The sequence below is a fragment of the Corvus hawaiiensis genome, chromosome 24 (assembly GCF_020740725.1).
Source record: "Corvus hawaiiensis isolate bCorHaw1 chromosome 24, bCorHaw1.pri.cur, whole genome shotgun sequence".
Classification (NCBI taxonomy): Eukaryota; Metazoa; Chordata; class Aves; order Passeriformes; family Corvidae; genus Corvus; species Corvus hawaiiensis.
Window position 1 is genome coordinate 7650420 of NC_063236.1, and position 23348 is coordinate 7673767.

Sequence of the window (23348 nt, forward strand, 5' to 3'; positions counted from 1 at the left end):
TCTGCCCCAAACTTTTTTTTGCCCCTCTTGGCTCAGGAGCCACAGCGAGCTGAACGTGTATGAGCAGCGATGAGGTGCTTAATCGCAAAAGTACTGATTTCTTATCTCGGGGGGTATTTTGGGGCAGCTCTTGACAGAAAATCTTATTTCCTTCATTCCGAGCTGGAACATTTCTGCGTGTTCCAGCAGTGGCTGTGTCCTCCAAACCCACATCTCTCTGTCCCCAACCATGAGGCAATTTTTCACTCTTCAGCGCGGTGTTTCCTGTAACACACCCGGAGGAGCCGGCAGGGGTTGGGGTACCCTTGGGGCTTTGCAGGGGGGCAGCCAGGACACCTCTGGGGCTGGGGTGTCCCTGCGGGGGTCGCATGAAGGGGTGGGGGGCAGCCCGGGGGCTGAGGAGCACAGCGCGTGGCCGGGCTGTTCTCGCAGCACGGCGTGGAGCTGACTCCCCGGGGCATTGCCCGGGGCCCAAACACCGCGGGGCACCTCCCAGGGCCGGGCAGTCCCCTGTCCGCAGTCCCCTGTCCGCTGTCCCCTGTCCGCAGTCCCCTGTCCGCTGTCCGCTGTCCCCTGTCCGCAGTCCCCTGTCCGCTGTCCCCTGTCCGCAGTCCCCTGTCCGCTGTCCGCTGTCCCCTGTCCGCTGTCCCCTGTCCGCAGTCCCCTGTCCCCTGTCCGCAGTCCCCTGTCCGCTGTCCCCTGTCCGCAGTCCCCTGTCCGCTGTCCGCTGTCCCCTGTCCGCTGTCCCCTGTCCGCAGTCCCCTGTCCGCTGTCCGCTGTCCCCTGCCCGCTGTCCCCTGTCCGCTGTCCCCTGTCCCCTGTCCGCAGTCCCCTGTCCCCTGTCCGCTGTCCCCTGTCCCCTGTCCCCTGTCCGCTGTCCCCTGTCCCCTGTCCGCTGTCCCCCGCCGGTCCCACCCCGCCGAGTGCGCGGGGACCGCGCGGCCGGAGGCGGGCACAGCGCTTGATTTGCATATCTCCGCCACCTCAGCCAATAGAAATACGAAACCCGAGACGGGCAGGCGGCACAGCCAATGAGACACGGGAGGGGCGGGACCGGGGCAGCGGGCGGGGCGGCCCGGCCGGGCGGGAGCGCGGAGCACTCGGAGCCGGGCGGCGGCGGCGACAGCGGCGACAGCCACAGCGACAGGTGGGTCCCGCGGGCTCGGGGTGCCCTGCGCGGGGCTGTGGGGTGCTGTGGGGTGCTGTGGCACCCTGTGTGGGGCTGGCGAAGTGCCGTGGGTCAGGGGGGTGCGTGAGCGTGGGGCAGCGTGGGGCTGGGGACGGGCGCGCGCGGGGCTGATGGACGGCGCCGGGGGATCTGTTGCGGTCATCGGGGTCCCGCGTGGGGCTGGGGCGTTCGGAAGGAGATGGTGCCCTCCGCGGATGCTGTGGGGTGAGGATAGGAGCGGGGTTCCTGCCCCATGGATCCCCCCGGGAGGAGCTCACGCGGCGGTGCCCGGGCGGTGCTGGGGGCACTGGGATGCTCCCGGACATCCCGGGATGCTGCTCGCCGGAGGGGATTTTTCTTTTCCCCACTTCACCTCCCCATCCGAGGCTCCCGGGAGCAGCCGAAGCGTTTCTTTTGACACCACCTACCAGAGAGACCCCGCAGGGTGTGTGCATCACTGTACAGAGCCTTTGGCAGCAGGTAGAAGTGGTTGCACAAGGTAAATGTGATTTTTTTTTTTTTTAAGCGTCTGCGATTTTTCCCTCCTCTCCGGGCATAAAAACTCTTTCAGGGCTTCTGTTTTTAAAATGCACGTTCGAGTGAGCTTGCTGTTCTCAGGAAACTGTATTTTACACAATGGGCTGTAGGAACTCATGGGAGACACGTCTGTCATCAGTGTGTCCCCATGCTGCAGCTTCCAGCTGAGGCTCCAATGCTACACCGCTCTTCTGTCCTCACTGTGCCGGTGCGAAAAATAAAAATACCCTTAAAAATGAAATTTAAAAAAAAAAAAGAAAAAGAGAAGAAAGAAAAAAAAAAAAAAAGAAGAAGCAGCAAGCCAGGATCTGATACTTTATGTTTTTAAAAATAGAGTTTAAATAGTGTCTCACCCTAATGAGCTATTAACTTGAAGTGGGTTTGAGGACATCTCTGGGGTATCAAAGCCAACCTGGGAACTGGCATTAAAAGTTTAAAAAGTTGAAAGCACAAATTGCTTCTTCCTTTAAAACATGAGAAAGCTGCCTCCCTCCTGCCTCCTTGCCCGTCCTGTTGAAGGTCTAGGGAGAAGAAAATCATTAAATATGTCTGGCAGAGCCTGTCTCTGGCTTTTACGGGCTGCCTTTCCCAAGGGTGCTGTGGCTTTGATTTGGGTGGCAGTGCTGCAACTCAAAGACACTTGGGTTGTATTTCCAGCCTGGTACTCTGGAAATGGGACAAAATTGCTGGGGAGGGGACAGAAACATCCCTGACAGAGAGGGAACAATGTCCACAGGGGGTTAACCAGGAGTGTGGGGCTAAGCAGGAATCCAGATGGTGCTGGGAGTTTCGCAGCACAGGGGTGGGATGGTGGGGTCCTGGGTGGGTTGCTGGTCCTTGAAGGGGTGCTGGTCATCATCCCCAGCTTGGTGGGTGATTGCAGCACCCTGTGGGGTGCAGGAGGACGAGGAAAGGGTGTGATGGAGCTGGGTACCCCACCAGGGGTGCTGGTGGAGGAAGGGGTGGCTGAGGACTTTTCTGAGAGCTTGGGTGATGGAGCAGGTGGGGTTTGTGCTGTGGAAAATATGTGGTGGCATGGAAAAAAGTCCCCAGCAGATTTCTGGGGAGTCAGTGAAGAGGTTTTCTCTTCTGCTGAAATGCACAGAGTGGGGTGACAGCACGTGGCCTCGCTGGTGGCTCTGGGCCTGGAGGATGCAGGGGGTCCAGTGGGGAAGGTTGGCATGGTACAGGCTGCTCGTGGTGCCCATCCTGCTCAGAACAGAGATGTCTGCAAGGATAATTGCTCGTGCAATTATTTTTTCTTGTTCTTTTTTCAAAAAATAAATGCAAATAACCTCATTTGTGTTCGCCCAGCACACTCTTCTGTCACGTTGAGGTCCTCTCCCAGCACTGTTAGATAAGCTTCCTGCTGGGATGAGCCAAAAAATAAGGATAATTCCTGAGTAAAAAGGAAACTGCATCCCTCAGGAACATCACTGCTGTGTAGTTATGTGTGTTTTAATTAATTACCTGCTTCCAGAAGGAGAAAGTTTGCTGGAAGGTTTGAGATGCTCAGCACCGAGACCTCCTCGGTCTGGCTGCAGCTCCCGGACTGGCTCAAGGGAAAAATATTTTGTAAACTGTTTGTAGAATAGTTTGTCCTCAGTTATTTCTGCTTTTATACTATTTTATATCAATTTTATTTTATAGTCACTCTTAGTTACATGAATTTATATAAAGTTTTTGCAGCCCCTTGAGGGAGCTGTGAAGCTCCTACTGATCTTGTGCACATCACAGGGAAATGGAAACTACCTAGCAAGGGTTCTTTTTTTATTTTAATGCTCTGTGCTTGTGGGTGTAAAGAAGTGGCCACGAGTGCTCTAACGTACCAGTTGTTCATATAACTTGTTTGTCATGGAGCTGACAGGCTTTTTCCATAACTAGTAACTGTGATTAGTAAGGATTTCTGATTTTGCAAGCGAGTGCATTGGAAAATTAGGAAAATAATAGTAAAGAAACTGTCAGAAGTGAAGAGTTGGGATGGTGAGGGACTGCAGTTAAATCATCTTCTACTTGCAGCGTCCCATTTTGTAAACAGCAGCGTTGCTTTTCCATTGAAAAATATTCTCATTTCAAGTACTTTTTGATTTACATTAAATTTAACCACTTAATGAAACGAGCTCTGCGAGGCACTGCCTGGCAAAGAGCATCATTCCTGGGATGTGACACCATCCCAGCAGGGAGCCCCGGTGGGATGCAGCCTCCCTCCCCACCCTCAGGTGATGCTCACCAGTGTGTGCCTGTGCACACGTGTGTGTCAGTGCCTGTTCTCACCCCTGTGGCTGGCAGGGGTGACCTGCTGCTGGTGCAGCATTGTCCCCAAAGCCGCAGTGTCCTCTGCTCCTCCTGCCCCCTCACAGCATCCCCAGCGATGGCAGCGGCCACCCCGGTCCCCTCCTGCAGTTTGTCCTCTTGTGACGCTTCCTCTCCCTCTCCAAGAAATCCTCATTTGGCACCGGAGCAGCCTAGTGTTTCACAATGTGCCGGGAATTGCTGTTTGCCCAAAATAATTCGGCGTTTATAGACCCCTGGTGCAGATGGTCTTGGGTGCTGAGTTATTTCTGGGTGCCAGAGCTGCTGGTGGCAGTGCTGGATGCTGAGCCAGGGATCCCCCCCTTGGGATTTGGCTCTGGGATGCTCGAGGTGCTGCTGAGCCCTCTTGTGTGGGGATAAATCATTAAACACAGCATTCCCACTGCCAGGGGTCACCTGGCTGCAAGCTGCTTGGAGAAAACCCCAAATCTGTTTTGAGCAATGAGATGGAAGGAAAAAAAAAAATCCTTTAAGGAAGGAAAAAAAAAAAAAATTAAATAAATCCAAGTTTAATTGCGGCATTTATTCCGGAGAAATGCTAAATTAAAACAGAATTGGCAAACAAGGAGTTTCTTGTTTATTCCCATTTTGTGTTTATTTTAGTCCCCCCCAAGCTGTCAGTTGAAGTTCAATTTGCTCAGCATTGGTGTAGCTGCTGCCAGGAGGCTGCTCCGAGTCGCCTGTGGAGGGCTTGGACTTCACTTGGTGCTGTATGGGGAGGGAAACTTCACATTTAACAGCCAGAGGTGGAATATTTAATTCCAGAAAGCCCGGCTGCTCTGTTCTCCTTGGTTGTTTTGACCAGGGGAGAAGACACAACTGAAAGGAGCCCGCTCATTTTTGGTGGCAGAAAACCCAGTGAGAGGGTGCCAAGGAGTGGGTAGTGGGATGTCAAGTACTTTCTCACATTTTACAGATGGTTTATATAACCTGCTTGGCTATATCATTGTATTTTTCTCCTGTCCAGTTACATAATCCCAATTTATGAAAGCTTTAGGACATTGCATTCCCCACTGTTACGTGTCTCTATGTAACGGCCTCTGAGCTTGGTAGGATGCTTGGCCCCCCTGCCAGGCACCTCCCAGGAAGCTCAGGCTGGTGTGAAACAGCTGTTTATACACTTAATATTACTATATTTCTTTATTTATTTTGTTTTAGCCATCATCAAAAGCTGTGTCAGCCTCCCAGGAGCAGGATGGGTGCAGGCTGGTGCCTCTCCCTGCTGATGCAGAGCAAAGGCTTTGGGCATTCCTGGTTTTTCCAGTGTTTTGAGGATCTCTTCTTGTGGCAGAGGCTTCTTGTGATTTTTGTGGTGGAAGCAGCTGAAATCCCTGCTGGGGCCCAGGGGTGGCTTTGGGGGCAGGTGGGAAAGGAGCTGCTGAGCATCCAAGTGTAAAATCCTCAACCTCATCCTGCCCCTGGCACCTTCTCCCCTGGGGACAGCAGCTACCCATAAAAGTCTGTGGATTTTGCTTTCCCCAGTATAAGTTTGTCCTTCAAAATAAGGGAGAGAGAAAAGAAAACGCTGCTTTTTGGTTTTCTATTCCCTTTTACATGAAAGTGGAGGGTGTTGTGTCTCTGGGTACCCATTCTGGAGAGGATGGACCACAGGCTGCTCACGAGAGAGTTCAGAGGAGCTTTATCCCTCTGATATTTTTTTTTATTTTGAAGCAGCCTGGGAAAACCACCAAGCGAGCATTTCCTCGCTAGAAAACCAGCAAAAGAGGCAGATTATTTTTAATGGGTTTATATTGTAAACTGGGGGGATAAAACCACTCCTCTCTGAAAGTCTTTTGTGTGTTGCTGGCACGGGTGTGTTCACCTCACTCCAGGGGATGCAGAGAGACTGAACCCATCTTGCTTTGGCCTGAGATATTTATTCTGGCAGGGGTTAGTGACCCATCCTGCTCACTTGTTCCTCTCGCTGCAGCTGAGGAGCAGCCTCTTATTCCACATATTTGAAAAAAAAAAAAAATTAGTTATGACTTGAATCTTAAATAAAACCATTTCAGAAGCTTAAAAATATTATTTAGGCAGAATGATTAAGCAAGTGTGATGGGAACATCCACCACTGTGTTTAAGTTGGCTGCACGCAGTCGTTTTCTTTTCTCACTTTGTTATTCTCTTAATTGTTTTTAAATCTTCCCTTGTTGCTGCTTTTCTGGTAATAGGCAGAAACCTCCTGGTTTTTGGGAGATGATCAGGGACTGCATCCCTCCCTGAGGTGGGGTGGCACCTCCATGGGGTGGGGTGGCACTGTTTTAGCACCAGGGTCTCCCTGGTGTTCACCCTGCAGCGGGGACTGGCCATGGATAACGGAGCCCAGGGATTGTGCTTCGGTCCCTGGTGAATCAGGGCTCACCCTGGGTGCCACGGGGGCTTGTCAGGGTGCTGGGCAATTAAAGCAGCTCTGTTTGCATTTTGGTTTTTTGTTTGAATAGAAGTTGCCATGCCTGGCCCGCCAGGGTATTGACCGCTTGCACAATGTGCACGCTAGGAAGTAAATTGATCCATGGCAGTTCTTAGTTGGTGAACAACAGTTTCAATTTTATGGCTTCCCTGTTTGTTTTGAAGGAGGGGGAGAAAGTCAAGTGGCCAAGGTTAAAAAAAAGAAAAAAAAAAAAATTAATTAACTCTGATGTATGAGTGTGAGAAATGGCACTCGATGTCTGGGTATATCCTGATGTGTTGGGATGCAGCTGAGGATTATATGGAGCTGCTTGTCCGTCTTAAGAAGGTCATATTTTGTTAGAAATCCCAATTTTAACTCATTACCATCATCTTCCTGGGTCTCTGCTCAGCAGGCTGGAGCTGAGGTGTCTTAAAACCCCCTCATCAAGGAAAAATCACTGTTCTGGTCTTCCCTCTCCTGCTGCACAGGCACAGCTTGGTCAGCAGGAAGGGATTTTATTAGAAAAAAGGAGTTCTTGCGATGGAAGGGGGACAGTGGAGAGAGTCAGCTGCTGCACTAATTGGGTTATTCTTCGTTACCAGTCTGTGCTGGGGCTGGAGGATGCATGTGCAGCCCTGCGCTGCTGCCCAGCTCGAGGGGCTGGGATTTGGGGCAATGATCACCAGGATCCAGGGCCCCACATCCCCCTGCTGTGCTTTCAGATTTGTTGTTTTTAAGCCTGACCTTTGCGTTTTCAAGAAACTCCCTCCTGTGTTGCAATCCGATCTTTTAGGGCTGTTGTGGTGCCGTGGAAGTGAAAGTGCTTTGTGCTAAGTGGGTCTTAAAAAACAAACCCCAGAGCAGCCGACTCTTATTTTTTCACCCCATTAATTTTCATCCCAGTGAAACAACTGGACAGGATGTAGCCTTAATCTGTTTTTTTTTTACAGCTGATGGTAAGATGCTTTTTGTGGAAACAGCGAGTCAAAACAGGTTTTGGCCACAATCTTCATCACCTCTCTCTGACCATGGTGGAGCATGATCTGTGGCTCCAAACTGCTCTGGTCTCCCTTCTTCAATCCTGAAATCCTGTTTTAGAATAAAGCACATATGGTTTTTTAATATTTTTATTTTTTTTGTCCCCTCCTCTTCTTACCAGGTATTTCCCCGCTGTGTCTCTGGGCCTGGACTCCCCCCGGACCTTCGAACCTTCTCCAACCATTGCGTGGTGGCAAGGTGAGACCCCTCAAAACCCTGCCCAGCCTTGCTCTTCCCCGTCCCTTTCCCCTCCTGCGAGCCTCTGGGAGGGATCTGCAACATGAAGTTTCCATTTGGAGCCGGCAAATTCCCGGTATGCCGATTTCTAGGAAACGTGGCTGGGGATCGTGTGGTTGGTGAAACCCTAGCATGTGTGATACCTGTCTGTCCTCAGCCCAGGGTCAGACATCTGCATCCCCTTCTCCCCTCTGAATTTTCACCTATTTCTCTGTGTTGGGAGACAGCAACACCTGTGTGGAGAGGGAATTGTAAAATTAAAAGGCTTGTTTTTATTTATTTCTGTGCTTCTCTGACCCATCCGTGTTTATATCCCAGGGAAATGGAACAGTGTGGATGTTCAGGGGAGAGAGGATGGCTTATCCTGGCTTCATTTGCAGACTTACAACATCAATCTTTGGGCAGTAGCAGCAATGGGAAAGCAGGATCTGCTTGGGGTATCAGAAACACCCAGGGGCTTTTGCACAGGGTAATGAATTAATGCCCTCCCTGTATCCAGAGTATGCAAACAAGAAGATTCAGGCTCTGACACCAGCAGCACGCTTGCTGTGCTCTCAGTGTCATCCCTGCCTGCTCGCTATTTAAACCTCAGGGAGCAGCAGATATTTTTTTTTTCCCTACAACTGCTTGATTCAAATTAATTGGGATTTTGGCCTCCGGCCAGCCTCCTCCTGTCGCTCCAAATGGGAGATAAGTGGGAGCAGTGCACTCTTTTCTCTAACCTAGTTGGAGCCGTTTTTGCTGGACGGAGAAGTCGTGAGCTCTTTCATAACGTGGACCACATCTCAATAGCTGGGTCTTGTGGGCTCCATCCCTCCCACTGCTGCTGACGCAGAACGTCTCCCCTCCCGCCCGCCTTGGCCAGCTTCCCTGGATGACTCCTCTAATTGCTTACGTAGAAAAATAATGAGAAGGATGCGTAGGGTGTATTTTTAGATGTCTCTTGGTGGGATTTAGCAACCGGCAAGCCGGAGCCAGCACCTCCCTGTCCGTCTCCTGCATCCCAGCCGTGGCTGCTTGGAGGACCTGGGGAGGTTCTGTCCCGGGAGGTGGCAATTCTTGGGCAAGCTTCCCTGATTTTTGGGCTTCTCTTGGTCCTTATAAGGGGGATGTGGATGCTGTGTCTCTGGTGCTGCACAGGATCTGTGCTGGGAAGCCCCGGTGACGATGCCATGCCCATGCCAGGATGGGCACCACCACCTCCTCACTCCTCTCCGAGAGGAAGGCCATGGTGGTGGCAGGGCAGTGTGGACTGTGGTGGCTTGGAGACCATCCCAGCACCCAAATCATTGAATCATGGAATGGTTTGCATTGGAATGAACCTTTAAAGGCCATCTAGTCCAGCCTCCCCCGCCACGAGCAGGGACAACTTCCACCAGACCAGGTTGCTCAGGGCTCTGTCCAAACTCATCCAGGGATGGGGCATCCATCACCTTTTTGGATAACCAGTGCTTCACTACCCATATTATCAAACATTTCTTCCAAAGTAACCCAGGCACGTTTTCCAATAACTACCTGTGAGATAATGGGTCTCACCACATGTTGCTTTGCTTTTTAAATGCTTTTTTTAAAGATGTTCCCATCTGAAACCTCAGCAGCACAGAGGAAAGGGAGCAGACGCAGAATCCCATTAAATATCACCCCGAAGACTGTGATAATTGAGCCTTGCAACAAGTAGTTCCCTTATTTTTCTCTTTGCTTCTTCCATTTCAGGGCTCTTTGTGTCTCGGTGGCTTCCTGTGCTGGGGGGGCCAGGCTCCAGTCCTTCCCTTTCCACCCGGGTGCGAGGAACGCAATTCTTCTCGCAGGGCGACTTATCTGTGCTTGGAGCTGAAAACATCCTTTCTTTGCTCTTTTTGAATCCCCCAAATGAATGATTTCTCCTGCTGGTTAACATCAGCTTCCACGCTGAAGACTGTGGGAAAGTTTCGCAATTAGAGTGGCTTTAATAGATCTGGTTTATGTCTTAAAAAACCCATCGCTTTCTAATTCTCCGTCACATGTTTCCTTGATGATGTGTCGCCCAGCAGTGCAGCTACCAAAATAGCCCCATGGTCTGAAGGAAATCATCAGGAAATATGTTTTTGAAACCGTAGGCAATTCTTTTTTTCACCAGGAACCATTGGAAAAAGTCTGTGTTCAATGGAAAACATGGCTTTTCTGGCACCTTGGCTGCTCATGTGGTGACATTTGGGAGCTCAGTGCTCCAGCCGTTTGCCCAAAAAACCCCCAGTTCCTTAGATTCTTGCTGTGAGTTTTCTCTTTATCCACCCAAATAGCTGGGATTCTTTTGGTGTTGGGTTTGCTTTAATTTTGGGGGGAAATGCTTGCTTGTGCATTGTCTTTCCACACAGGGTGACAAACCCTTTCCTCTTCCACCACCTCCCGTGGTCCTGCCAGGCTGATGGGGTGTGTGCTTGGTCCCCTCAGGTCCAAGGAGACCATGACCACTGATGAGGCCACCAAGAGCGAAGGGGAGGTGCAGGCAGCGGCTCTGGCCGAGCGTGGGGAGGACATCACACCATCCAAAGACCGAGGGGTTCTGAAGGTAAGGGGGATCTGCCAACAGTGCCGTGCCTTCCTGCGCTTTGGGGTGCGTGGTCACCTCGCTGGGCTGCATCCCCAGCCCTCGGGGTCACAGTTCCAGGGCTGTAGGATTGAGTTCTTTCATTTCAAAGGCAAAGGGGATGAGCATCGCTTGGAGTGAAGGAGGATGGAGCAGTGGTTGAGGCTGGTGGGCCCAGGCTGCTCCGTGAATTTCACTGCTATTGTGTTCCTAATCAGATTATTAGCTGCAAATCCACAAAGCATTTCTGTGTGTGACTCACCAACATTAGAAAGAGCACATTACTGAGGTCATCCAGTCTGCTCCACAGCCCCTTTTTCATATTCAGGGCCGTTTCTGGATAGTTCTGCTCCCCAGCACTTGCACTTCTCCACTTGAATAGGACCTTTCCTCCAAGAATAGCATCCTCCCCTGCTCCATCCTCAGCTCAAGAACTGCTTGTTCCCGGCTGCAGCGTTCAGAAAAAAGTGTTGACAAGAAGCGAGTAGTGAGCTGACACACCCCTGTGAGTAAAATGCGCACGGACAGAGAGCGAGTGGAGCTGCATTCACTGCAGGTTTGGAACCATGGCCTTTATCCACCAAGTATGGCCTGGTCTCTGCTCCCAGCCCTGTCCGGCTCTGCTGCTGTGGCTCCAGTTTGAGATTTATTTTTAGGGGCTGATGAAGGGCAAATTAAGGGGCAAATTGAACAGCTCTCCCCTGAGCCTTCCTGCTGGTTAGGGCAGCACTGGGGTGTGCATGCACATGTATAAATATCTTTTTATGTAAATGCATGTGTGTGTGTCTCTCTCCCTCTCCACATGCATCCTTTGCTACCCCATGGCCCCAGCTCATGGGTGGTTTCTCTCTCTCAGATCATTAAGCGACCTGGGAGTGAAGATGAGTCTCCCATGATCGGAGACAAGGTTTATGTGCACTACAAAGGGAAACTGGCCAACGGGAAAAAATTTGACTCCAGCCGCGATCGGAACGAGCCCTTCATCTTCAGCCTGGGCAAGGGTGAGCTGGTCCAGGGGGGTCCATCTACGGCATGGTGGAGGGTGGGATCGTCCTGGAGAGGGGGGATCAACTGACCCTTTTTCAGGACAGCTGGACAGTGTCAGCCCTGCTTTAAGTGACTTGTGAATGTGGGGTTTTTTTGGGTGCCATCCTTACCGCACCCAGGCTGGTTTTTCTCCTGGGCTGCTGGAGGTTGCTCCCTCCTGCCTGACATCTTCCTTTCTCTTAGGTCAGGTAATCAAGGCATGGGACATTGGGGTGGCCACCATGAAGAAGGGAGAGATCTGCTACTTGCTTTGCAAACCCGAGTACGCCTACGGCTCTGCTGGCAGTGCCCCCAAAATCCCCTCCAATGCCACCCTCTTTTTTGAGGCAAGTAATGCTGGTGAGCTGGTGTGTGGATGAGCAAGCTCGCTCCCTTTCTGCCTTGCCAGCCAGCTCAGAAATAAAAATTAATAAATAATAATAATAATAATAATAATAATAATAATAAAGCTAAGCTCAAACAACAACAAAAAAAAACCACAACAAAAAAACCCCAGCTTGGATTCCTGAAACGTGTCCCTCTGCTCCAGGAACCGCTGCCAGGGCTTTCTCAGAAATGTGTGTCTGAGCTGGAGGGCTGGGACTGAAATTCCGGCTGAGGAGAGTCCTGGTGCTGGGGCGGGGAGTGGGCAGATTCCTGCTTTCAACATGCACATGGGAAGGAGAAAACAGCTGGGAAATGCCTCCAGGTGCTAAAAAACCATTAGTGCTGAGGGGTGGTAGGAAAGTTAAGTTTTTGGCACAGAGTGCTCCCTGGGCAGGGCTCGTTGGGACACGGCAGGAGGAGGGAGTCTGTCCTAAATTAAGGCTCAGTCCTTCCAAGTCGAGTGCGGACTAAGCTGAGGGTCAGAGCTGGTCCCATCAGGGGATGAAGGGGAAGCTCCTGCCCACGCTGGGTGACTTTCACAGCATCTTCCAGCAGCAGCTGTGTTGTACCCTCACAGGTTCAATAAACTTATTTTTGCTGTTACTTTGTGTTATGCTTCAGGTACTGGATGTGTCCCAGTTTCTAATAAATTGCGTGTTTTATGCTGTGGTTTGGATCTGGGTTTTATGGGCAACTTCTGCTCGTCAGCTGAACAGAGAATTAGCTGGCTTGGTTCTCCAGCCAGGGGATGAACTGCTGCTTTGTGGCTCTTCTGTTGTTTTTCTCTTCTCCTTTCCCCCTCCCTACACTCTGCCCACTTTTTCTTTATTATTTTTTAGGTCGAGCTGCTTGACTTCAAAGGCGAGGACTTGTTTGAGGATGGAGGAATAATCCGGAGGATCAAGAGGAAGGGAGAAGGTTACTCCAACCCTAATGAAGGTGCTACCGTGGAGAGTGAGTGCTGGTCCCTTGTGGGACAGCTGGAGGGATCAGCCTGTCCTGAGCTGATCCCTGGCAAGGAGCTGCTGGCCCTGCAGAGGTTGTAGGTGGCCGTGCATCCTGGTGGGATGCAGTTACATCCATCCGGAGGCCAGATGGGATGGAGAGCAGCTGGGGATGGTCCTCTGAGCTCTCCTTGGCCAGCCCCTGTGGTGGCTCTGCCAGAGCTGCTGCCCTGCAGGGCCGGGAGGAAAAGCAGCAGCCCAGGAAAGCCTTGGAGCTGCTCAGGCAGCAGCTGGGGGGAAGACGGAAGAAGCAAATCCCCGTGGGGTTTCAGGGCTCTGCCGTCTCCCCTGACCCTTCTGCATCCCAGTGCAGTGTCCAGGGTGCTCTGGGATGTGCCAGTTGCCAAAACCCCTGGCTCTGCCTTGCCTCCAAAGCATCAGTTGCCAGGCCTTCTTCCCTCAGCACTTGCTAAGTATTTCAGGCACTCAGCATTTTCTTTGGCCTCCTTGTTCCAATGCTGATGGCATTTTGGGGGGGTCTCACCACACCTCTTGCAGAACGGGGCTTTTTCCTTCCCTTATGGCCAGAGGGCTGCTGATGGTGGGGGAAGGAAATTATTACAAGGGGTTTGCTGTGGCTGGGGTGGTCTCAGCTGGCATGGGAGCATGGAGGAGCTCATGTCCCATTGGGATCTCCCTCTTCTGGTCCCATTTTTGGAGCACACATTTCATGGGGCTGGACAGGGGAAGGCAGACTGAGGTTTTGGGTTTTTTCCTTCCCAGGAACCACTCAGACACACCCAGAGCTCGCTCCAAATGGGAGGCATTTACTTCCTTTTCTTAATTCCAGAACTCCTGTACACATAGATCCTTAAGTCCCTTTAGTGACAGAAATTGAATCTGAGCTGTGAGAGCTTATAAAGCTCACAGCTTTAAGTGGCTGGTTCTTCTAACGAGGCTCTCTTTTAAAGAAAAATGAGATTTTTGACTCACATTCTACTGTCTGAGTGGTGGTCACTGTGCTGGGGGTGGCACAGCAGCTGTGGGGACACAGCAGTCCACCCTGGGGCAAGGCTGTGGTGGTTTACCTCAGCTGTGTATTTTGGGAGGTGCTGGAATTAGGCTGGAAGAAACCACGCTTCCAGGAGCAAGTACCTCCTTTATAGGCTTTAAGTTTTACAGACCCTAAATCCCACTTCTGGTCCCTAAAACCTGTGCTGCAGTTGAAATCTGGCATTCCAGCTTTTGTTACATCCTTTCCCCCCCCACCCCTCCTCCTTCTCCGTTTTTAATCTGAGTACAAATTGCTGTCAGCACATCAAGTTCGTGTGCCAGCCGCACTCAGTACACTCTGTTCTCAGCTCTTCAAAAACAAAATCGCTGCAGGCACTGAGAGAACAATAAGTCAGAGCTGCAACCGGAGTGATGTTCCTTCAGTGACTTTTTTTTCTCTGTAATCCAAGAGCGGCTGAACCAGCTGACCCACTCCTGGAAACCCGAGCGGATATTTTCCCCCTTTTGCTCCGTGTATTTTCTGCGCTATTAAAACAGAGCGGAGCTATCCTTGGAAGGAAGGATCACAACATCCTCTTGTGCATCCTGTTTTAAAGTGGGATCTTCCCACCACAGGACCTGGGGGAGCTGTAGTGCTGCTTTTGGGGTCAGGGATTATGGATCTGTGCTCGCTAGGAACGTGCAGGGAGATGGCACAGTGCTGTGGGGTGGCCGGGCTACCTGTATTTTAGGCAGAATTTTCCACATTTACTGTGCCTAAAAAACCAGCCAGCTTGGTTTTGGGTAGTGCGAAACCAGAGGTCGTCCCCAGAGGTGCTGGATTTGCTTTTTGTCCTCATTCCAAGCTGGGTGAGCTCACAGCAGCCTGAGCCCTGTGGTCATCAGTGATGGATGCAGGATGTATCCCAGGAAGCTGGCAAGAACCTGAGCATCCTCTGCTTGAGTCCCAGCGTGGCTTTGGTGGCCAGAGTGGGGTGACAAGGCAGAGCCTGGTGTCCTGTCCCCGCAGTGAGGAACCCATCTGTGGGTTCTCTTATAGCAGCATGTAATGCCCAAGGGCTGGACCTGCCCTTGGAACTGGGGACTGCCAGGTCTGGCTTGGTCCATGCCTCTCATCCTAAGGACTTCTGTAGCTCCCAGAGCAGGGGATGGACACAGATTTCCTTCAGCCCAGGCTGCAGCTCTCCCGTGCAGAGCCCAGACCCTCATGGCTGTTTCTGGTGCCCAGCTTGTCCTGCCCCTCACCTGCCAGCACAGCAGGATGCTCAGTGCCCTGCAGCAGCTCAGGTTGCATTCTGCTCCCCACAAGCAAAGATAAAGCTCATGTCTTTGCAGGCTGCAAAACCTTTAAGCACAGTTGTGAATTTTTTCTATTTAAAAGCTTTTTTGTTGTTTGTTTGTTTTGGCTTTTATTTTTTTTTAACAGTATGTAGGAGTTCCTTGTGAAATTGCTTTTACTTGATGCCTGCCTGCATGTGTGTATGCCTTTTACCCTCCAAGTAGAATGCAAGGGCTGTAAAAGCATCCCCAAAGCCTGGAACATCTTCAGGTTTGAATAAATAAAGAATAATCTTGCTGTGGAAAGCCAGCCAGGAATGCCAGGTGGTGAATGTGCCAGGTACCCAGTGTCCGCTCTGGCTGCGCTTCTGCCAGCGTCTGGGGCTAGACCAGCACAGCTCCTGGTTGAAGATTAAAAATAAAAAAGTTTATCTTGTACTTTGAGTTCTCAGAGTTGGGAGAACATGGCCTTGTTTTCGAGGCAAGAGTCAAGGCAGTATAGCACAGTATAGAAGATTTGTAGTTACCGTGATAAACTCTGCATGGCGCCGTGCCAGGAGCAATATCCAGTTCCAGTAAGACTTGACTCGTGCACTTGAGTACAAGGGGAACATATTAGTCACGATGTTTATCTGTTGTTTGGTCCTGGTTAGACGAGATATGCCTGCCTTGCTTTTCAGCAGCGTTCCCAAGCCCTCCCCATCCCTCTTCTCCAGGCTGCCCCCAGCCCTGTGTCTTCCCCCTTCCAGGCTCTGCTGAGTTTTGGGAGAGATGCTTTATAAAATGCTTTCTAAGACACTTTGGAGCCCACCTTTCTCCGAGGTTTGGGTGGTTCTGGGTGCCATCCTGCCCCTCTTGCCCCTCTGCAGTTCACCTGGAGGGATTCTGTGGCGGCCGCAGGTTCGACTGCAAGGATGTGAAATTCGTCGTGGGCGAAGGGGAGGACCACGACATCCCCATCGGCATTGACAAGGCCCTGGAGAAGATGCAGAGGGGAGAGCACTGCATCCTCTACCTCAGCCCACGGTAAGGAGCATCTCCACAGGGATGCTGGGTGGGTCTCAGCCTCCAGCACTTGTGGAAGATGGTGATCCTGAAAATAGGACTCTCCAGGAGAGCCTCAGAGAACAGCAGCAGGAACAGCAGGAGTGTAAACAGGAATATTGAGGTGCTTTGAAAAAATCAGGTGAAAGGGCTTTATCCAAGTCCGGTGTCTGAGATGAAAATGTCTCCCTGGAAATCACCAGGGCTGGAGAGAAACCTATGTAAAAAGATGGTTTTGATACAGCCAGAAGGGATAATTCCCAATAATAATGCACTGTACACCCACAGGGACCTTTGCTCATGGAGAATAACATCACCCTGGCCCCAAAATGTTAGAAAGCTGTGGGCATGGACCTTGGGTGGCAAGCTGGGTCAGCATTTATGGCCAAGCACTGCCAAAAGGAAGGTTTTCCCTCCTCTGAGTGCCTCCTCCTGCCCTGCAGGTACGGCTTTGGCGAGGCTGGGAAGCCGAAATACGGCATCCAGGGGAACGCGGAGCTGGTGTACGAGGTGACCCTGAAGAGCTTTGAGAAGGTGAGGGCAGAGGTGCTCCAGTCCCTCCCTGGCTTACAGGAATGTCAGGGCCTGGGTAGCCTCCAGCCTTTGTCCCTGGCGTGTCTGCAGCCCAACCCCTGCTGAAGTGGACACGTCACCAAGGAGCTTCGTGTTCTTAATTTGTTCTTCTCTGTTGGTTTGTTTTATTCTTGTGGCTGAGGTCCAAGGCTGGGTCTCTTATTTGTTCCTAACCTTGTCCTTTTGTACTTTCTTCTTATTTTAATTTTTTTCTTTTTCCTTTTTTTTTCTCTTCTTTTTCTCTTTTCCCCCTCATTTTTCCTCATTTTTTCTCCCTTTTTCTCTTATTTTCTCCTCGTTTTTACTTTTTTCTCCTTTTCCTCTTTTTTTTCCTCTCCTTTTCTCTCCTTTTTTTCTCCTTTTTTTCCCTTTTCCTTTTATTTTCTTCCCCTTTTTTGTAATTTTTTCCTCCTTTTTTTTTTTTCCCCTGGGCTGCAAAGATAAAAGCTGGTGTGTCCAGCTAGCCCTGCAGAGCTTGGCTGTGCCCATGAGAATGCTGGGGATGGGATGCAGGAGAAGTCCATGGGATTTGCACTGGATGGATCCCCTGCCCGTCCCATCACCCTGGCCAAAGCAGGGGCAGGACCTGGCTCCACACTCTGTGGTACAGCCCTGATGAGCCCTGAGTGTGACCACACTGTCCCAGAGAGTGGCGTGGTCCTGCTGGGGCAGGGGAGGCTGCTCTGCTGTGCTGGGAGTGCTCCAAGTGTTCCTTTACAGGCCAAGGAGTCGTGGGAGATGGACACCAAGGAGAAGCTGGAGCAGGCAGCCGTGGTCAAGGAGAAAGGCACGATGTACTTCAAGGTTTGTGATCTTGGGGCTGGCAGAGGCAGAGGAGGGGAGCTGGGACTGAATTTGGCAGCCATCAAAGTCAGAGAAGCCGTGTGCCCCCAGATAGTGCTGGGGAAGGCGAGTCCTGCCCTCCCTCTGCCTTTCTCTCACTCCTTGATGCTCTCTGAGATGTCTCCTCCTTTCCCAGCATTGTCTTGGCTCTGTGTGCTCCCTGCAGAGCAGGACAGCACATCCAACCCTTGCCAGGCCAGGGCTAATTCTGAGGGGCTTTGCATTCCCCTTCCCAGCTGGGGCATCTCAGCTCCTCACTGTTCTGACTCAGCTTTTCCCAAGCCTGCTGGTTCCGTAGGAGTTGGGAGCCTCCTTTCCTTTATTTATTGAACACCTCAATTACACTTGTCACCTGTTCACAGGATATTCCAGGGGCAGACTGAGCCTTTTCTTTGCTGCTTTCAGGAAGGGAAGTACCTGCAGGCAGTGATTCAGTATGGGAAGATTGTGTCCTGGCTGGAAATGGAGTATGGCTTGTCTGAAAAGGAGTCCAAAGCCTCTGACTCCTTCCTCCTGGCTGCCTTCCTCAACCTGGCCATGTGCTACCTGAAGCTGCGAGAGTACGCCAAGGCTGTCGAGTGCTGTGACAAGGTAGAGCTGCACGAGCCTGGGGGATGGAGCCTCCTCTTCTCCTGCAAGTTTTCATTGGGAGTTTGGCGGGGTTTTTTTAAGTTTCTTGTCATATAAAAAGGAATTTCCAAACAGCAGTGGGATGGTGGCATCCCTTCTGCACCTGGAGGTCCCTGTGGCTGCTGTGTGCTCGGAGACTGCAGGACCACAAGGGCCTTTTGGGGTTCAAAATCCACCTGGGCGTGCATTTACAGCAGCTTTTCTTCCAAAGCCAGATCCATGTGAATGGATCTGTGTAGACTGACGACCCTGGGATGCTGTTTGGGTCTGCCCAGGCTGGGGCTGGGCACTGGGTTCTGCTCTGGGTGTGAGACAGGCAAGCTCTGTGGAGCTGCAGCAGATCTCCAAGTCCACCAAGGGGTGGGATGGGGCTTTGCCAGTCCCTAAAAGATCTTTGACCTTGTCTTTGTCAGGAAACTCTGAAATCTTTTATAAAAGGCTTAGATTTAAGCATCTTGTATATGGGAAATATGTGGGATATTTGTGTTAATCTAAAAGGTAAATCATGCCTGAGGCTTTTACTAAAGGAAAATAATGTCATTGCTAAAACAGGGAGACAAAAGGGCTTGGGTTTAGCATTTACCTGATCTTGCCTGTGGGTATGTCTCCCACTGACTGCCACACTCAGAGGTATTTTAAGCAAGGAGAGGTAATAAAACTATATTAATGATCTGCCAACTGCTGATGGAGATGGGGCAATTTTTGTTGAGCAAGGTGCAAGTTCTCTGGAGATTTGAAGCCACCTTGTCCTAATTTTGACAGATTTATTGAGGCTTCAGCTGTAGGGCATCTCTTGGGAGGGCTCTGAGATGTTAACAGGGACCTGTGTGTGTTTCCAGGCTCTGGGGTTGGACCAGGACAATGAGAAAGGCTTGTACAGGAGGGGTGAAGCCAGGTTATTGATGAACGAGTTTGAGCTGGCAAAATGTGACTTTCAAAAAGTGCTGGAAGTGAATCCACAGAACAAAGCTGCGAAATCCCAGATCTCAGTGTGCCAGAAGAAAACAAAGGAACACAACGAGCGGGACCGGAGGATCTACGCCAACATGTTCACAAAGTTTGCAGAGAGGGATGCAAAGGTGAGTGCTGCTCCTTTTTGGCCATCTAGGGTCGCTTTAGGGTTGTGCTGAGGGATGCTCGACAGGTTTGTGATGAGATGGGTTAAACCAAATTAAATTATAGATCAGGTTGAGGATGGAAGGATAGAGCCTCCTGCAGTGAGAAGAAGTGTTTTACTTCTTGGTCTCTCTTATGCAGAGGCTGCCACCAGGTGCTCAATCATCAATAAAAGCATTTGCAGTGTGAGCTCACAGGGGCTGATAACAGGGCTGGCATTGGTGTTTAATTTTGCTGCTCCCAGCTGGTGACTGTTGATGAACTGCTGGTCACCAGTAAAATGAAGTATCATTCCATCTCTGGCAGGGGTATTTTGAGACATGATAGGATGGATTTCCTGAAGCTGGTAAGGCAATACCTGCTCCTCTGCTCGGGCAGAGAGATCGCTGTTTCAGAACAGGCTCTCATCCAAAATTCCACTGAACAAAACCCGGTGTACTGTAATGAGAGAGGACACAGCTTTGCAAGCCATCTGCATGGGTCATTTTTAGTATAATCTCTTCTGAACCGGTGTCTGGAGGTTGAGGCTGTGGATTAAGTGACTGGTGCAGCCCCTGGGGAGCAACGTGCTGGGGCACCTCGCTTGGGCAGGGAGCGGGGCTGAGCCAGCCAGCCGCTGGCACTGTGGTTGGCTTGTGTGGCCAGCTGTGACAGGGACAGTCACTGCTGGAGCAGCCATAAGGCTTCCCTGTGCCCGAGTGCTCCTCTCCTGCACCCTCTGGATGGGCTGCACCCATGGCTCAGTCCTGTGTCTCCACTCTGACACTGCTGCCTTGCGTCCTCATCCCTCTCTTCCTTATCCATCCATCCATCCATCCAGGCTCACTCTGTCAGTGCCCTGCTTCTGTTGAGGTGGGTCACATCATTCCCAGGGGTCCCATCCCTTCCCCAAAAGTTGGCTGAGCTGATGAGCTTTAACCTCTCCCAGAAAACAGAACCCTCCTGTGTGAGCTGCACTGTTCGATGGGCATGGGGCAGTTGGGGCAATTTTGCCTCCCCTTCCAGGCTCAACTGCCTGTGTCTATTCCCAGCATCTCTGTCACTTGCCTGCCCCTTCCCTCTCCTGTTTCCAACTCAGTGTGTTTTATTTGCTGTTTGGCAGGAGGCAGCCAGCAAAACCAGGGCGGAAAAAACAGCGGAGAAGGCGGCTTGTGAAAAACAACCAAAAACTCCTGGTGCTGAAGGTGAAGAGGCTGAAGGACACGTATGATAGAGGAGGAGGATGGGATAGCCTCGTGCCCTTGGCCCACACAGAAAAAGGTTGCTGCCAAACCTTGGGACTTGCCAGTGTTTTCTTGTAAAGCTTGTTACAGTTCGTGTGATCGTGGAAGCAAAAAACACCTCGCGAAGAACAGCGACCCCCGTCCCACCGCCCTGGGTGCACTGGGGGCAGAGCAGGAGCGGCAGGACACCACGGGACCACCGCACGTGGAACAAATAGCATTTAAACAGCAAGAAAAAGAAAAAAAAATAACAATAAATTAAAACTCTTGGCTCTCGGGAGGTTTCCGTAGACAGCTTGTTCCAGCTCCCTCGGCTTTGTGTCCACTCTCAGCACAGCATCCTGGGTCCTCTGAGAGGAGCTGGGATGTGGAACATGCTCCCTGTACACTGCAGTGCTGCCTCTGGTTGTCTCCAGCACAGCCCCGGGGGTCAGGGATTGGCTTTGTGTCCTGCTGACTCCTTGTCTGTGGCCAAGGGGGTTGCAGTGCAGAGCCAGGCTCAGGGTGAGGACCCACATGGCCTCTGCTGCAGCCCCTGGGTGCAGGGACATCATCAGTCTTTAAAGCACTGTTTGGGGAGGGGGCACACACAGATTTTACCTTCTGAAGGAGCTGGTTCCTCTTTCTTTAGAGAGAAAAAGCCTGTCCAGCTTCACAGGCGCTCAACCCACAGCCTGCACACCATCCCTTGGCTCCTGGCCTTAAGTGGGAGTTTTATTGCTTACTTGGGATCTGTATGTGGGGAAAATAAAAGAGCAGATTGACATGTGGTTCAGAAAGCCAGTGGCTGGGTCTGAGCTGGTGCCATGGGTTTGTCACTGAGCAGCTCTCCCACGGTGAGGGGGTCCCGGGTGCATCGTGTCCCTGCACCGGAGCTGCTGCTGCTGCCTCCTCAGCCATCAGCCCTCTCCATCCTAAAGCGACACTGTCACTCCCCCATGAGAACAGCTTTCCAGTTGTTGTTTTTCCTGTCTCTATAATAATACCCTTTTTGGAGCTTGAAAATAAACAACTGAAAGAAAAAGGGAAAAAAAAGTACTCTTTCTCTGGATCCTGCTCAGCAAATGGGGTGGCTGTGGGGAGGATTGATGCCTTTTCCTGGTCTTAAAATCAAGAGTCAAACACGGTTAGAAGGGGAAAAGGGATTTTACCTCAGTATTTATTTTAAGGATCCTTAGGTGCACACGTCCAGGTCGAATGCACCAAAATGCACACTGCGATACCCACCCCAAAAGATCTGGTATCACATTATAGGTGTTACTAATTAGCAGATCTATCAAACATTCCCCAGTGAGAGGCTCGAGTGAGCCCCCCTCCCCAAGGAGCCTTCCCCTGGATGGTTCTATCTTTACAGAATGTGTTCTGGAGAGGACCTTGGGGTCTGGGGCACACTGATCCCTGCCTACGAAGCTTCTAAAATGTTTCGTCTCCCAGCTGAACAAACAAGTCCAAGAATGTAAGGAAAAAGCACTAAGAATACAGGAGGTGTAAAAAGGTATAACAGGGGTATAAAAGAAAAGGCAAAAAATCTCCATGGCCTCAGGATGGGTGTGTACTCCTTGGGGGAGATGCCCCAGCAGTTGAGGAATTATTGGTGTCTCCAAAGACTGATGCTGCCCCTTTTTATCAGTGCCATTGTTCTCTGGAGAGCCAGTGAAGGGCCAGCAGTCCGTGCTTTGGAAATGCCTGGCTGGGGGTCTCAGCTGGGGGTGTCTTTGGGGGTCTCTGCTATTTTTCCAGCCTGGGAGATTGATCCTTATGCTTTTTTTCCTCCCCCCCAGGGTATTCTTTTGGGAGGGGACTTCCTGAGGGTCAGCTGGGTGGGTGGAGGAGTCATTCGTGCCCCTTGACTGAGGGTGCAGAGGAAGCAGAAAGTTGAGCCAGTGGGGACGTTAGGACTGCCCATCCCTCTTTTATCCCTTGCCTCCACAATCTCGGGAGACTAAGCCAGATTTGGTTAAAACTCCTCTTCTCTAGTCCCATCAGGTGGTACCTGAAGCATCACTTCTCAAGCCCATCTGTTCTCCCACCTGCAGTAGTGGCACAGCATCCATGTGGCTGCTCCAGCTGCTCATCCAGGTCTTGGATTTTCTACCACCATGGGATGCACCTCCCTGGAGGCTGCTGCGAGACCCACGGTCTCTGTGAAACATGGGTTTTTATTTTTTCTTGCAGCAGGGCAAAAGAAGCCCTTTGGGGGCAGCCCAAGCCACATTTTCTATAGGAAACAATCTCCACAGGAAAAAAAAATCCAAACCAACAAACAAAAAAACCCAAAAAACCAAAAACTTGCTTTGCAGTTTCTGGGCTGGCTCCCCGTTTTTAAGCAGGTTTTTGGTTTATTTTGGCTTGGTGCTTTTCTGTGCCTTGGAAGAGAAATTGGACGTGTGCGGGTGATGAGATGAGGTTTAGAGATGAAAGGGAAACCAGGAGGGTTTTGCAGCGAGGCATCAGAAATTCCCGGTGCTGGTGGGTCTGTGTGCAGTGCTCAAATGCCACCTAGTGGCACCAAGCACGGGCTGGGGGTTTTGGGGGGACAGTGGTGGGCTGGGCAAGGCCAAGGGTCCAGTGGCGACACTGGGGACACTTGGTTTGTCTGGCTTTGCAGCCCAACAGCATCCACGGGGGCATCTGAGGAGGAATATTAAGAGTTAAATGTTAAGTGGTGTAATAACGAGTGAGGCACGAGCAGGAGGTTATGAAACCCATCATGCAAAGAGACCTCGGGACAGGGGGTCAGAGCAGAGCAGAGGTCAGTTCAGAAACCCTTAGCACCGCCCAGAGCCAAGGGTGCTGCTTTCCCTGCATGGGCTTTCCATGCTCAACTCACATGGAACAGCCCAAATCCTGCTCCTCACTCACCCAGAAGACAGTTCTGGGTGAAAAACAAAGATACCCAGGGAGGATAACCCTAAACACGGTCAGAGAGCCGCTCCTCTGCCCACTGGAGTGAGAGGCTGTGCTGTGCCAGGGACCCCACCCAGCCTGGGGGAACCTGTGCACCCCAAAAAGGCACCGA

At 51.3% G+C, this 23348-nt stretch overlaps 1 protein-coding gene across 2 annotated transcripts; it reads left to right on the top strand.

Annotated features, from left to right (window-relative positions):
* Positions 1-1071: 1071 nt before the first annotated feature.
* On the top strand, positions 1072-21070 carry FKBP5 (FKBP prolyl isomerase 5). 2 transcript variants are annotated; one of them, XM_048328130.1, is made up of 13 exons: positions 1072-1147; positions 7570-7646; positions 9399-9935; positions 10116-10233; positions 11108-11252; positions 11482-11624; positions 12504-12618; positions 15770-15926; positions 16388-16478; positions 17238-17321; positions 17766-17951; positions 18830-19069; positions 20209-21070. In XM_048328130.1, the coding sequence occupies exons 4-13, from the start codon at positions 10129-10131 to the stop codon at positions 20314-20316; spliced, it is 1374 nt and encodes a 457-aa protein (XP_048184087.1). In that variant the 5' UTR covers positions 1072-1147; positions 7570-7646; positions 9399-9935; positions 10116-10128; the 3' UTR covers positions 20317-21070. The 2 variants fall into 2 exon arrangements, with proteins under 2 accessions (XP_048184087.1, XP_048184085.1); XM_048328128.1 differs by lacking the exon at positions 9399-9935 and having other exon boundaries at positions 1078-1147.
* The last annotated feature ends 2278 nt before the right edge of the window (positions 21071-23348 follow it).